The sequence below is a fragment of the Mustela lutreola genome, chromosome 16, assembly GCF_030435805.1.
Source record: "Mustela lutreola isolate mMusLut2 chromosome 16, mMusLut2.pri, whole genome shotgun sequence".
In the NCBI taxonomy this organism is placed as follows: Eukaryota; Metazoa; Chordata; class Mammalia; order Carnivora; family Mustelidae; genus Mustela; species Mustela lutreola.
The window spans coordinates 55,031,851-55,045,204 of NC_081305.1; the positions used below are offsets into that span (position 1 = coordinate 55,031,851).

The 13,354-nt window shown below is 47.0% G+C and overlaps 2 protein-coding genes across 2 annotated transcripts in view; both read left to right on the forward strand.

Annotated features, from left to right (window-relative positions):
* VRK3 (VRK serine/threonine kinase 3) overlaps positions 1-13,354 on the forward strand; it is a 197,096-nt gene that overhangs the window by 105,572 nt on the left and 78,170 nt on the right. The window lies entirely within an intron of this gene.
* IZUMO2 (IZUMO family member 2) lies at positions 1,958-12,721 on the forward strand. Its single transcript, XM_059151142.1, has 7 exons — positions 1,958-2,190; positions 2,402-2,476; positions 6,282-6,368; positions 6,601-6,621; positions 7,879-7,959; positions 10,895-11,012; positions 12,633-12,721. The coding sequence occupies exons 1-7, from the start codon at positions 1,959-1,961 to the stop codon at positions 12,673-12,675; spliced, it is 657 nt and encodes a 218-aa protein (XP_059007125.1). The 5' UTR covers position 1,958; the 3' UTR covers positions 12,676-12,721.

The window sequence follows — 13,354 nt, forward strand, 5'->3', positions numbered from 1 at the left end:
CCCCCTCCCTTCCTTTTTTTTTTTTTAACTTTTTAAACTTTTATGTATGTATTTATTTATTTACTTATTTGGGGGGAGAGGGACAGAAGGAAAAAGTATACTCTGAACTGAATGTGAAGCTCAAAGCAGGACTCGATCTCCCAACCCTGAGATCACGACCTGAGCTGAAACCAAGAATTGGAGGCTTAACCAACTGCACCACCCAGGCACCCCTCCCTTCCATTTTTAATAACCTCAGGTGCAAAGATTAAGTAAATCATAATCTTCATTTCATAAAGCTTATAAAAATAGCCAGCACTTCGATAGTGTTTGGTATGTACTACTCTAAACACTATCTGTCTTATTTAATCCTTGGGATAACCCCATAATGTAGGGACACTTGTCATTTCATTTTATGGATGAGGCAGCTATGGCACCGTGAGTTACCTAATTTGCCTGAGGCCACCCAGTGATTAAGTGAAAGAGCTTAATTATTAATTAATTCAAGCACAGGCAGTCTGACCCCAGCAGTACACTTAACCACCTGGTTCACACAAAGCAGGTGTTAGTTTGATTTATTTCCAATTTAGTGACTCCACATTGCTTTCTTGCTAGAGCCACCACTGTCTTGTTTATTGTATCCTTTTGTTCGTAGGTGTTCTTACACATTGTGTATTTTTGGTTGGGATAGATGGATCTTAAAGTTATATCAGCAGCACTGGGTGGGAGGTCTGGCTCTGTTTCTTACTATTGTCACTCCAACCCAGCCTTCTTGGTGCAGGCATGTCTGTTGCTTCTGGTGGCTGCAGAATCCTCTGCCCTGGACACTCTGGGGCACCTCCTCCTCCCTGGTGAGGGACACCAGGTTGCCTTTGACACACCCACCATGAACAACATTGTGATGAACACTTTGCCCCCTAGTGGGTGAGTGTGAGAATTTCTTCAGCCTCCGCCTCAAAAAAAAAAAAAAAAAAAAAATGGAATTGCGGAATTGCCAAACTCTGAAATCTGGAGATGCTTGATTTAACTAAGTTTTACCAAATTGCACTTGAACGTGGAGGCATTACCAGAGAAACAAAACCGGTTCTGCTTCCTGATTCTTCCTGCCTTGCACCTGGACCTGAGGATTTGGTGCTTAGAAGCTGTGGGATTTACAGTTTTTGTTCTCCTACCTTTGTTTTCCATCCCCTTCTGAAAACTTCTTTGGGCAAATAGTCCCTTGACTCACTGGCTACATGGGGCATAGTAATGGAGGAAGAGGAAAGACCATCAAATTCATAGATAGCTCAGTTCTTATCTCAAATGGCTCCATGGCATAAGCTAGGATTATAGGTGGCTAATTCTGGGTGGGCGAGGGCCACAGGAAGTCAAGGGTGAGACTCAGGTGGGAGTGAGGGGAGAATTTCATCCGGGTGTGAGCGTCCCCTTGTGGCCAATTTTCTCATTACACTTTACGTGATTCCCCGCATCAACCCCCAGCTAATTTAATCACATCTAATCAATTCAAATGGTATGAATTGGGTATCACCTATGTGCTAGACCAGCGATGTCCATTTGAAATATAATGTGAGTCCCACATGTAATTTCAAAATTTCTGCTAGCCATGTTAAAAAGTAAAAAGAAGGGGTGCCTGGGTCGCTCAGTTGGTTGAGCTCAGGTCATGACCCCAGGGTCCTGGGATCCAGCTCACGGTGGAGCCCCCTGCTCAACGGGAGTCTGCTTCTCCCTCCCAGGTTGAATGAATGAATGAATGAATGATCCAGGGATACAAGGCAGAGACCTGTGTTTTTCTAGACTCTCTCCCTAGAGAGACCAGTGTTTTTCTAGACTCTCCCTAGCTTCTAGAACCATGCTTGACGCCTCAGCAAACACGTGCCTTTGCGTAGTGTTCCCCCTTCCCCCACCGCCGCCCTAACCCGCCCTTACCTAGGGGGGTGGGGCTGGGCAGCTTTCCTCTGTGAGGTCACAAAGACCCTGCCATGCCTCTGGCCTCAGCCCTCCTGCTGCTGTTGGGCCTGAGCGCCCACGGAGGCTGGGGCTGCCTGCAGTGTGACCGCTCAGTGCAGGAGGCCCTGAGACAGCTGCACTCCGCCCTCATCCCCAAGCGCTTCCATTTCCAGCAGCTGCTGGAGCGTGCCCAGGCCGTGCTCCTGGGCATGGAGGGGCCTTTCTTCCGGGACTACGCTCTGAACGCGTTTGTGGGGAAAGTGGGTGCGTGCTGGAGAGGGCAGGGTTTCTGGCACTGCAGGAGGTGGTGTGGAGGAGGGGAGACCCGTGGGGTAGCCCGAGGCTGGGGTGGGAGACAAACACTTTGGGGTCTGCCTTTCCAAGTGGGGAGGGTGGAACCATTTCTGGATGAAGATGGGGGTGTCCCCTGGCTCTCTGAGGGACCCACTGGAATTTCCTCCCGTCTTGCCCCCAGGGATAGATCACCTGGATCATGTGACGGCCTTTATCAAGAACCAGACAAGCCACTTAATGGTTAATTCTCTAAGAGGTAGGAGCTAAGAGGGAAAACCTTTTCCCAACCCCCTTCTCCGTCCTCCCTTTCCAGGAGTCCACCACACGTTCTCTTGATATTAAAAACAAAACAAGCAAAACAAAACACATGAGTATAGCCTTTAGTGTGTGTCAGGGTTCTAAGTGTTTTACTCAAAAAAGTCGAGGGACAGTTCATCACTGTGGGCGCTACTCTGATCTGCCCTTTACAGAGCAGGAGGCTGAGGTTCAGAGAAGTTGGGTAACCTGTCCGAAGTACACAGCGCAGACTAATTCCTAACCACCACGCTGGGGTGTCTCTTCTGGTTTTGCATTCAGTGACCTTATAACATTCCCCAGTAGAGAGCAGTAGAGGGCCCCATGGATGCTTGACTTTTTCTTTTCTTTTTTTTTTAAGATTTTATTTATTTATTTGACAAACAGAGATTACAAATAGGCAGAGAGGCAGGCAGAGAGAGAGAAGGTGAAGCAGGCTCCCCGCTGAGAAGAGAGCCCCATGCGGGGATTGAACCCAGGACCCTGGGATCATGACCAGAGCCGAAGGCAGAGGCTTTAACCCACTGAGCCACCCAGGTGCCCCGATGTTTGACTTATTTGTGCCTCAGTTTCTTCATCTGTAAAACAGGAATAATAGCACTTACCTCATGGTCACTGAGAAGGGTAAATGAGTTTGTGCATGTGCATTTAGAACAAAGCCAGGCAAACAGTAAGTGCCCAATAAATGTTAGCTATTAAGGTCATTATGCTACATCTAGCCTCCCTGCCTAGAACAGAGGTTGGCAAAATACAGCTGGGGGCCAAAGCCTTTTGCCAGCCCCCTGTTTTATAAATAAAGTTTTATTAGAACAATAATAATTTACATATTGTCTTCCACACACAAGGTTTAGAGCAGCAGGTCTCAACTCAGGCTGCACATTCGAATCCCCTAGAGAGCTTTTAAGACATTCTAGAAGCCCGGGCAGTGGCCAAGAAAATTAGAATATCAGGTGTGGGGCCTGAGTATCAGTAATTTTAAAGCTCTAGTTGAAAGCAGTAGCTAAAGCTCTCACCTTTTAAAAAGGTGATTTTTGGGGCACCTGGGTGGCTCAGTGGGTTAAGCTGCTGCCTTCGGCTCAGGTCATGATCTCAGGGTCCTGGGATCGAGCCCCGCGTCAGGCTCTCTGCTCAGCGGGGGGCCTGCTTCCTCCTCTCTCTCTGCCTGTCTCTCTGCCTACTTGTGATCTCTGTCAAATAAGTAAATTTTTTAAAAAGGTGATTTTTGTATTTTGAGAAAATTCCAGTAGTTATAAAAGTTGCAAGAATAGTACCATGAACACCTATACATCATTTGTTCACCTTAACACATTGCCTCGTTCGTCCCGTGTGTGTAGCTTTTAAGAGTTAGTGACACTTCAACATTAATTTCTTCAATGGAGGATCTCCTGAGAACAAGGAAAGGTATTTTCTGGCACTATGAGTGGACCTAGGAAATTTAATGCCAGCTCCATACTATCCGATATCCAGTCCTCAAATTTCTCCAATGGTCACAGTCATGGCTTTCATCACTACCTTTCTTCCAATCCTTGATCTGCTCTGGGATCATGCACTTCATTCGTTTCTCTTTATGACACTGACATTTTTGAAGACCCCTGGCCAGCCATTTTACCAACTATTATTGTATCATTTGGGGCTCGGTCATGTTGGTGCGGAGAACTCAAGTGGCTGACGTAGCTGCTTGGTCTCCGGCCTCTCCGGAGGTCAAGCTGCTACCATGTGACACTCTTTTTGGTAGGCTCCATGCCCAATGTGGGGCTTGAACTCACGACCCTGGGAGTGGGTCGCATGCTGTACTAACGAGCCAGCCAGGCATCCCCAGAAAGACATCCTTCCCAGGCAGGATATTCCAGGGACTTAGAGGAACCAGACCTTTTTTTTGGAATGTGCAGGGTTTGGACAAATCAGACCTGCTGAGTTAACCCTTTACTGCATAACATAAATGGGAACAAATACTATGGAAAAAATACCGCAGGGGCCAGGGGATGGGGGTACTAGGAGTAGGGTGGGGGCCACAGTATGAAGTCAAGCAGCCAAAGGGATGTCACCGACAAATTGGCATGTGAGCAGACCTGAAGGATAGGGGGAAGCCTCAGGAAGCAGCTGGGGTAGAAGACTGCAGGCAGAAAGAACAGCTAGAACACATTTCTGAGATGGGCCTATGTTTGGCATATTCACAGAACCTCAAGGAAGCCAGGGAGGCTGGAGTGCAGAGAGGGAGAGATGTGGAAGATGAGGTCCTAGAGGTAAGGGGGCAGGGATGGGCAAGTGGGCTAGAGCCTTCCAGGCCATGGTGAGGACTTTTGGCTTCTATTCTGGGTCACATGGGAGGCCTCTGAGCAGAAGAAGGGGGATACAGGTGAGCTTACTGTGGTTCTAAGAGCATACCTCTGGTTGTGGAGAAGAGATTTGAGCAGGACATGGGGGAGCCTGGCAGACCAGCAAGAAGCTGCTGTGGTGGCCCAGGCAAGACATGATCGTGGCTAGAACAGGATGGTAGCTGGGGAAGGGTTGAGAGGGAGATCATATTCCTGGATCTGTCTTGAATATATATTTTTAAAGATTTTATTTATTTATCTGAGTGAGAGCATAAGAGGTGGAGAGGGGCAAAGGGAGAAGGAGAAGCAGACCCCCAGCTGAGTAGGGAGCCCAATGCGGGGCTCGATCCCAGGACCCTGGGATCATAACCTGAGCCGAAGGCAGACGCTTAACCAACTGAGCCACCCAGGCGCCCTATCTTGGATATTGAACAGACAGGTTTTGTTCATATAACATGCATGTTGACAGACTGCATGCAGGGTGTGAGGAAAAAGGAGGCAAAGCACCAAGGACTGGACTGAACAATTAGAATCAGACACCTCCCATCTCCTAAGGTGGAGAAGACTCGAGGGTTGGGAGTAGGCTTGGAGGAATGTGTCAAGGTTCTGTTTTGGACTTAGTGATTATAAGATGCCCATCAGACCAGAGCAGAGTTCCTAAGTGGGTATTTGACTCCATGCATCTGGACTTCAGGGAGTGAGTGCTCAGGCAGTGAGCGGTCTAGGCTAGGGACATCGATGTGGGAGAAACTGGTGTACACAGAACAGTGCTGTCCGGTGGAGATACGATGTGAGGCACAAGTAGGAGTCACACGTAATTTTAAATTCTCTAGTAGCCGCGGGTTTAAAAAGGTAACAGAAACAGATGAAATTAATTTTAATATATTTTATTTAGCCCAATACCTAAATGACGTTTGCAACATCAAGCAACGTAAAAATTATTGAGGTTTTTTTTTTTTTTAGTTATTTTATTCAAACCATGTCTTCAAACTCCAACACGCATTTTATACTAACAGCAGACCTCGATTCAGACTAGCACATTTCGAGTACTCAATAGCCATGTGGGCTAGTGCCTGCCATATTGGACAGTGCAGATCTAGGTAATATACAAAACCATGAAGCTGGATGAAATCAGCTGGATGAAGGAGTGAGTGTAGACAGGAGAGGAGAACAAGACAGAGGAAAGGAAGGGAGAGGTAACCAAAATCTGTTCTACTACTTACCAGATCAGAAAACTGAGGCTAGAGGAAGGTGGATTGTCCTGGCCCCCACAGTGGATCAGAAGCTAGACATAAGACCACCCAGGCCACAACTTAAGTAATACCTGATCTTGTTACTCTTGGTGAATGAAAAGGGGTTTCCTCATCTCTTTGAAGCTGCAGATGGGGTGGGCTTGCTGGACACCTCCCACCCCACAAGGATATCTGTATCTCTCTCTCTCTTTCTCCTCAGATGGGCCTCTGCTAGAGGAGCTGGTGGCTCTCAGGGAGAGAGTGATCAAGGAACTCAAGAAAGGTTTAAAATCGTATGAACAGAAAGGTGCAGCATCTCTCTCCACCAAGCCCCTCCTCCCCTATTATCACTCAATTCCCTTCTCCCACTTTGTCTCCCAGACTCCTTGCTCACCTCCCCTGTGACTCAGTCTTCTCTGCCTCTCCCTAATATTCCTTGCTCTCATTTCCAGACACACTTCTCCCTCCCCTGGTCCCTTCCCATTAAATTCTCAAATTGCTTTCCCGACTTAACTCACTTCAGCTCTTTTCTCTTGCAGCCTGCCATCGCAAAATTTGCCGTGAGTCCTGGATTTATTTTCTGTCCCTCCCTTCTCTACCCTTCCACACCTCTTTACCCTATCTCCCCCCAAATCAAGCTCCACCATCATCTACTCCATCTGGTGGCTCCCCCTCCCCAAAACTATAATATCTAGGGATATCTGATTTTTGAGGGCTCATGGAAGTGGTTGCAACCTGCAAAAAAGCATTTTGGGGGATGTCAGGATGGACAGACCAGGTCATATAGCAAATAAACACCACATCTCAGTGGTTTAACAAAAGAAAGATTTCTCTCTTACTCAAATTCCTTTGAGAGTTGAGCTTTTCTTCCAAGTGGTAGCCCGGGGATATAGCCTGGACCTGTGTTGTGGCTTCTAAGCTAACTTTAGAAGGAAGAGAGAAGGGACACCTGGGTGGCTCAGTGGATTAAAGCCTCTGCCTTGGGCTCTCTGCTCCGCAGGGAGCCTGCTTCCCCCTCTCTCTCTCTCTGCCCACCTCTCTGCCTACTTGTGATCTCTCTTTCTGTCAAATAAATAAATAAAATCTTTAAAAAAAAAAAAAAAAAAAGGAAGAGAGAATAGGGAAAACTCCGACAGGAACTTATTTGTCACGGCCTAGAACTGGCTGCATCTGTCTGCCCAATTTCCATTGGCCAGAACTCTGGTCACATGGTTGCAACCTACTGCAAAGGAGCCTGGGAAATGGAGAGAGAGAGAAAGAGAGAAGAGAGCGTCAGGAAGAGGAGGAGACAGATTCATGAGCATCTACCCATTATCTGTCACAGGGGCCTGCAAAACGGGAATGTAGAAATGCAAGCATTCTGTTTGTGGACGTTTAATCTACAGATGCCTACAAATTAAATGATCTGTAGACACTCAATCGACAAATCTAACATTTGTGCAACTAATTAGATGTCTACAAGCAAATGCTGGACAACAGGACAACTGCAACTCAATTCAACTCTTCAATGATTCTATAAAAAATTTTTTCTTTAATTTTTAAGATCTTAATCTTAAGTCATCTCTATACCCAACTTGGGGCTCAAACTTACAACCCCAAGATCAAGAGTCACATGCTCCACTGACTGAGCCAAGCAGGTGCCCCTAAAAATTATTTTTAATGTGAATCAGGGCACTTTTACCATCTTCCTGTGCTGTACAGGGGACCTCCAAATTCAGGAGGGCCAAAGACTCCCATCTCTTTCCCCCCGCCCTCCTGCCCCTTGCCAGTCCTCTGATACCTGCCTTTATCACACTTCTCCCTTCCCACCTTTCCAGGCTTGCTAAGAGAAGAAGTCTTAGACTGTTTACATTGCCAGAAGATCAGTCCCAGCTGCATTAAAAAAAAGTACTGTTTTGGTAAGTTCCTGCAGGTGAGGGAAGACAGGGGTGCATGAGAGATGAAGACAGCCATGACCCAGCAGATATGGGTTTTGAGATCGCCCACATATGGCCTTGAATCCTGCACTTACCACTTGCCTACAGTGTGATGCAGATGGTGCTTCCACATTCTGAAATTCACTTTCCGCCTCCTGTCAACTGGGAAGATTCTGCTGTAACTTTAAAATGCCTCTAATTCCTAGCAGGTGCTAGGAAAACATTTTCTTTTTTCACCAGTGCCACACCTGGGGAGTACAGAAGAATCTGCTGAATTTGTTCACTTATTCATTCATTCAGAGATTTTTTTAAAAGATTTTTAAATTTTTAAATGATCGCTACCCCCATCATGGGGCTCAAACCTACAACCCTGAGATCAAGAGTTGCATGCTGCACTGACTAAGCCAGCCAGGTGCCCCCAGATATTTTTTAAATGTAAATCCTTATAGCAGTGAGAATAGTACAGTGAACCCCCATATATCCATCAAGATTGAAAAATCATGTTGTTCCCTCTCTGTCACACTATTCCTATCACTCCTTTATTTCAGAAAAGTCTTCAAGTTCACCATCTCAAAGGCTCCCTGATCACACTCGCTAAAGTAGCACTTTTTATCAAATTATGTTGACAGTGGACATGCCTCCACATTTGGTTTACTTATTTATTGCCATGGTATTTTTTTAAAGTTATCTCTATACACAAACTCACCACTGCAAGATCAAGAGTCACGTTCTCTGCCAACTGAGGCAGTCAGGCACTCCATTCACTCGTTGCTTTTTTTTTTTTTAAGATTTTATTTATTTAATTAGGGATGCCTGGGTGGCTCAGTGTGTTAAACCTCTGCCTTTGGCTCAGGTCATGATCTCAGGGTCCTGGGATCGAACCCCACATTGAGCCCAGCATCGGGGCTTCCCCCTCTCCCTCTGCCTGCCTCTGCCTACTTGTGATCTCTCTCTCTCTGTCAAATAAATACATGAAATCTAAAAAAAAAAGTTTAAAAAGATTTTATTAATTTATTTAGGCAGAGAGGCAGGCAGAGTGGGGGGGGCAGGCTGCCCACTGAGCAGAGAGCCCAATATGGGGCTCAATCCCAGGACCCTGGGACCACGACCAGAGCAAAAGGCAGAGGCTTTAACCCACTGAGCCACCCAGGCGCCCCTGCCATGGTATTTTAAAAGAAATCAAGCGTTATGAGATTTCACCCGTACATAGTGTGTGCCTCTAAAAATAAGGACATTTCCTATGTAACCACACTGCCATTCTCACACCAAAAAAACCTAGCAACAATTCTTCAATATCAAGTAATTCTAAGCCCTTTTGCAACTTCCCTAATTGTCCGTGGAATATATTTCGCAGCTGATTCATTCAAACCAGGACCCAATTATAGGACTTCTCATATAATTCAACTGTAGGGTTTTCCCCACTTTTTTTCATCTAGAAGAGTCATTAGTTCCTTCCTCCCCCTCCATGACACTGACTAGCTGCAAAAAAGGAATTTGTCCATTGGCTCCTTTAGGACGGTGGTTAACTATAACATATTTTGAGGACCCCATTATGCTCCCAAACTGAGGATCAGCAGAAGGGAAGACAAATGTCTCATATTGCCTGCATTTTAATGGGGTGAAGGGTTAACTAGGGTTTCTCTTAGCGCTGCTGACAGCTGCGGTTGGACAGTCTTTGTTATAAGGGCTGTCCTGTGTATTGCAGGATGGTTCAGTAGCACCCCTAGCCTCTACCCCACTAAATGCCAGTACTACTCCCCTTGCCAAAGTCAGGACAATCATTTCTAGTCTCCAGACCTTTCCAAATATCCCGTGGGAGACATAATTGTCTCCAGCTGAGAACTGCTGTCAGACAATTACATGAAGGAATAAATGGACTGATTCTAGATAGCAAGTGTGTTCTAATGAAAACAAAACAGGAAAGTTTGATAGAAAGTGCCTGGGAGAAAGGGAGGGACGGAGCTACTTTAGAGAGTGCAGGCAGCGGGACATCTCTAAAGAAATGGTGTTTGGGATCTAGAGGGAGTGAGCAAGTAAGGAACAGTGACAGAGGGAACAGCTAGTGCAAGGATCCAACATGGTTGAGCAACAAGAGGGAGGCTAGTGTGGCCAGAGCCAAATGAATGAAGAAGGGCATAGTAGCTAGCAAGTCACATGGTGACCAGATTGTGCAAAGCCTGGTGGACCGTGATGAGGATTTAGGTCTTTATTTTGAGTTAGAGGCCAGCTTAGGGGAGGCTCTGCGGAAAGAGGTACTGGAGAGGGCTTAGGTGTTGACAGGCGCCCTCTGGCTGCCAGGTGGGGGACTGTAGGGCAAGGAGAACCCCGAGAGAGAGCTGATAGGGGGCTGGACCAGGTCGGTAGCCCACGAGATGGATCCAGGACGTGGATCAGACTCTGGATACATTCTGAAGGTGGAGCCAAGAGGCTCTGCTGACAGAATGAAAGAGTCGGGGGGAGGGGACGACTTGAAGATGCCGAATGGAACTCTCAAGGATCTTCAGGGTCCCCAGCTAAGATGCAGGTTTACTTGTCTTGAGACTGTCAGAATATTACATCTGGTGTTCACCGGCAGTCGAAGGATCCACGTCCACCCCCCACCCCCTAGCCGCTGAGTCATATTTAGCGCTGAGCTCTTCGCTGTCACTGGGATGTGCTGTGTAGACTGCCAGTGCCACGACGGCAGAGTTGTTTGCCAGTGGAGCTCGTAGAAGTATGCAGCACACCTAAAACAGTGCCTGGGACACAGAGTTTGAGGAATGGAGGAATGCACTCAGACTCCAGGAGAGAGGGCAGCAGACAGGTAGGGAGGAGGGAGAGAGAGGCTGAGGTTGCTGGGTGAGCAGGTGGGAGTGGGTGCAAAGCCAAGGAAGGGGAGGTGACTTGGAAATCAGATTTGTCTCCCCCACCTCACCAGTTGATGCGCAGCCCCGCGTGGCTCTGCAGTACCAGAAGGAGGAGGAGAGCCTGCAGGATAGAGGTGCCATCATTTCCATTTTTCTCGCTCTTCTTTCCTTCGGGGTCATCGTGGCTGCGTGAGTCATCTCCGCCCTCTCCTGAGGCTTCCAAATGCACCACTGGGCCCCACAAAAATGCCCCTGCCCTGTATTGGTCCCTGTGTCATTTGGGAATCTCCTCCTCACTGACTTTGTGTCTCTCCTCCTTTCTCTCCATCTCTTCTCCTACCCACCCTCATCTCTATCTCTCTGTCCATCTCTCCTTCTCTCACACCTCCTCTTCCTCTCACCCCTGGACCACCTTTTATCTTTCCTGGGTCCTCAGCACTTTTGCCTCTCTGGATCTCTTCCTCCATAAAATGTAAATATAATTATAAATACAAATATAAATATAAATACAAATATATATATAATTGTATTTCATGCATGTGCCATGGTATGAAGACAGATGTCATCAGAGCTGAATTCATTATTATATATTCTTCTTCACCATCATCGTTATATTAATTTATTCTGTTCTGCTTTCCAAAGTGGTTAAAATGAAAATATTTCCATGGGTCCCAAGCACTGAACCCAGGGTGCGAGGGGGGAAGTGGACCTCACCCTCCTCTTTGCCCTTCTGAGGGACTCTCCCACCTCTGCCTACCTGTCGCCCCACCAGCTTCTCTCCTCTCCTCTCCTCTCCTCTCTTCCCCCTTTTCTGTCATCTCTGCTTCCTCCACCTACCCCCTCAACCTCCCTTCCCAGTGCCTAGTGGTGAGTCAAATTAGCACTCAGCACAATGAATGTCTGCTCCCACTGTGAGCTTGTTCGGTCTGTGTCCCCTTCTTTCTCCCTCTCTCTGCCTCTCCCACTGGGCTTTCTCCTCCCCTCCCTGTCCCCATCTCAATCCTGGGGTCCCCCATACCCCAGGTTGAATCCCTCCCACCTCCCCTCTCTTTCTCCAGTACCTTCCCCATTGCTCTTTCCCACTCCCCCATGTTCAAACCCCTTCATCACCACCCCAGTCTTTACTAGGTCTTCATTTCTGTCTTGAATCTTGTTTTTCTCTCCCTAAGCCTCTTGCCCAAGGTCTGTCTCACTCCTTGGTCTCTTTGGCATCCTTGGCATTCCTTGGCTCATGGCTTCCCTCCAATCTCTGCCCACCCACCTCCCATCTTCAGATGGATTTTTCCTCTGCGACACCTTCTCCTATGAGGACACCCGGCTTTGAATGTAGGATCCATCCTAAATCCTAAATGATCTTAATTACATCCACCAAGACCCAATTTCCAAACAAGGTCACATTTGCAGGTCCTGGGGATTAGGACTTGGATAACGCGGGTGGGGTGGGGTGGGGTGGGGTGGGGAGATGGACACAGTTCAATTCAGCACATTTACTTCTCTCTCTTCCTCATTTCCTTCTCTTTCTTTCTCTTCTCCATGAGTCTCTTGCCCTATGTCTATGTCTTTCAGAGTCTCCTTCAGACTTTCCCACTCTTTCTGTTTTCACGTTTTACCCTCACTCCCAGTCCCAGATTTTCTCTCCTCCTCATTCATGTACCAACACTGAATGGCTGGGAACCCTGGAAATCTGCCCAGATACCCATGATGTCACAGGCTGGAACAAATAAGGCTGATGATTGGAGGGTGACATGGAGGGACCTGGAGGGACCTGAAGTTCTCTTTGTAACCTCCAGGCTTTTTCTCTCTGACCAGGGCTATTACGTACAGGCAAAACCGAAAACTCCTGCTGCAGTAGGGCGGTGGTTTGGGGTTCTGTAAGGGGAAAGGAAAAGAAGTTTAATAAAGTCTATGACAAATTCCTTGATGTCTCTGTCAGTTTCTGGAGGGCCCTCCTCCCAGTTGGGTGTCAAGGGTTGGGACGAGGTCTCACTCATCCATAGGTACCAATGATCCTACATCAAAGTAGAAGTGATTTGGATCTTCAAGAGGAATAGACAACTTGCGATGAGAGCTTGAAAGGACAGCCATTCCTTCTTTGAGGAGGAATGCATCCTAAAGGAGATGACACCATAGTGGGACCCTCAAGGATGGTGTGACAGAAGAACAGCAGTAGTTAATGCAGAAAATACAGGTTTCCCTCCCTATATGAACTAAATTTTCACTCTGCTGTGTTCCTGAATAGATTCATATACATTGTCATGTAAATCGTTTGCTGTCTGAACTCTTGCTACCTGCTAACCCAAAGTAGGAAGCAAATAAATTTAGATGACTGGTATCCTTATGTTTCTGAACTTGCTAGAAAAACTATTGCTACCTCATTCAGGATCTGGATAATGAAGATGTTTGGTGGGAAGAATATGCATTGATAAGAAAAACGAAATTTACTGCAGATTCGGTGCCATGCACAAGGCTTGACCCAGAGCAGGCAGGCACTCAGTAAATATTTGTTGAATAAATGAGGATGATGGTGTTGT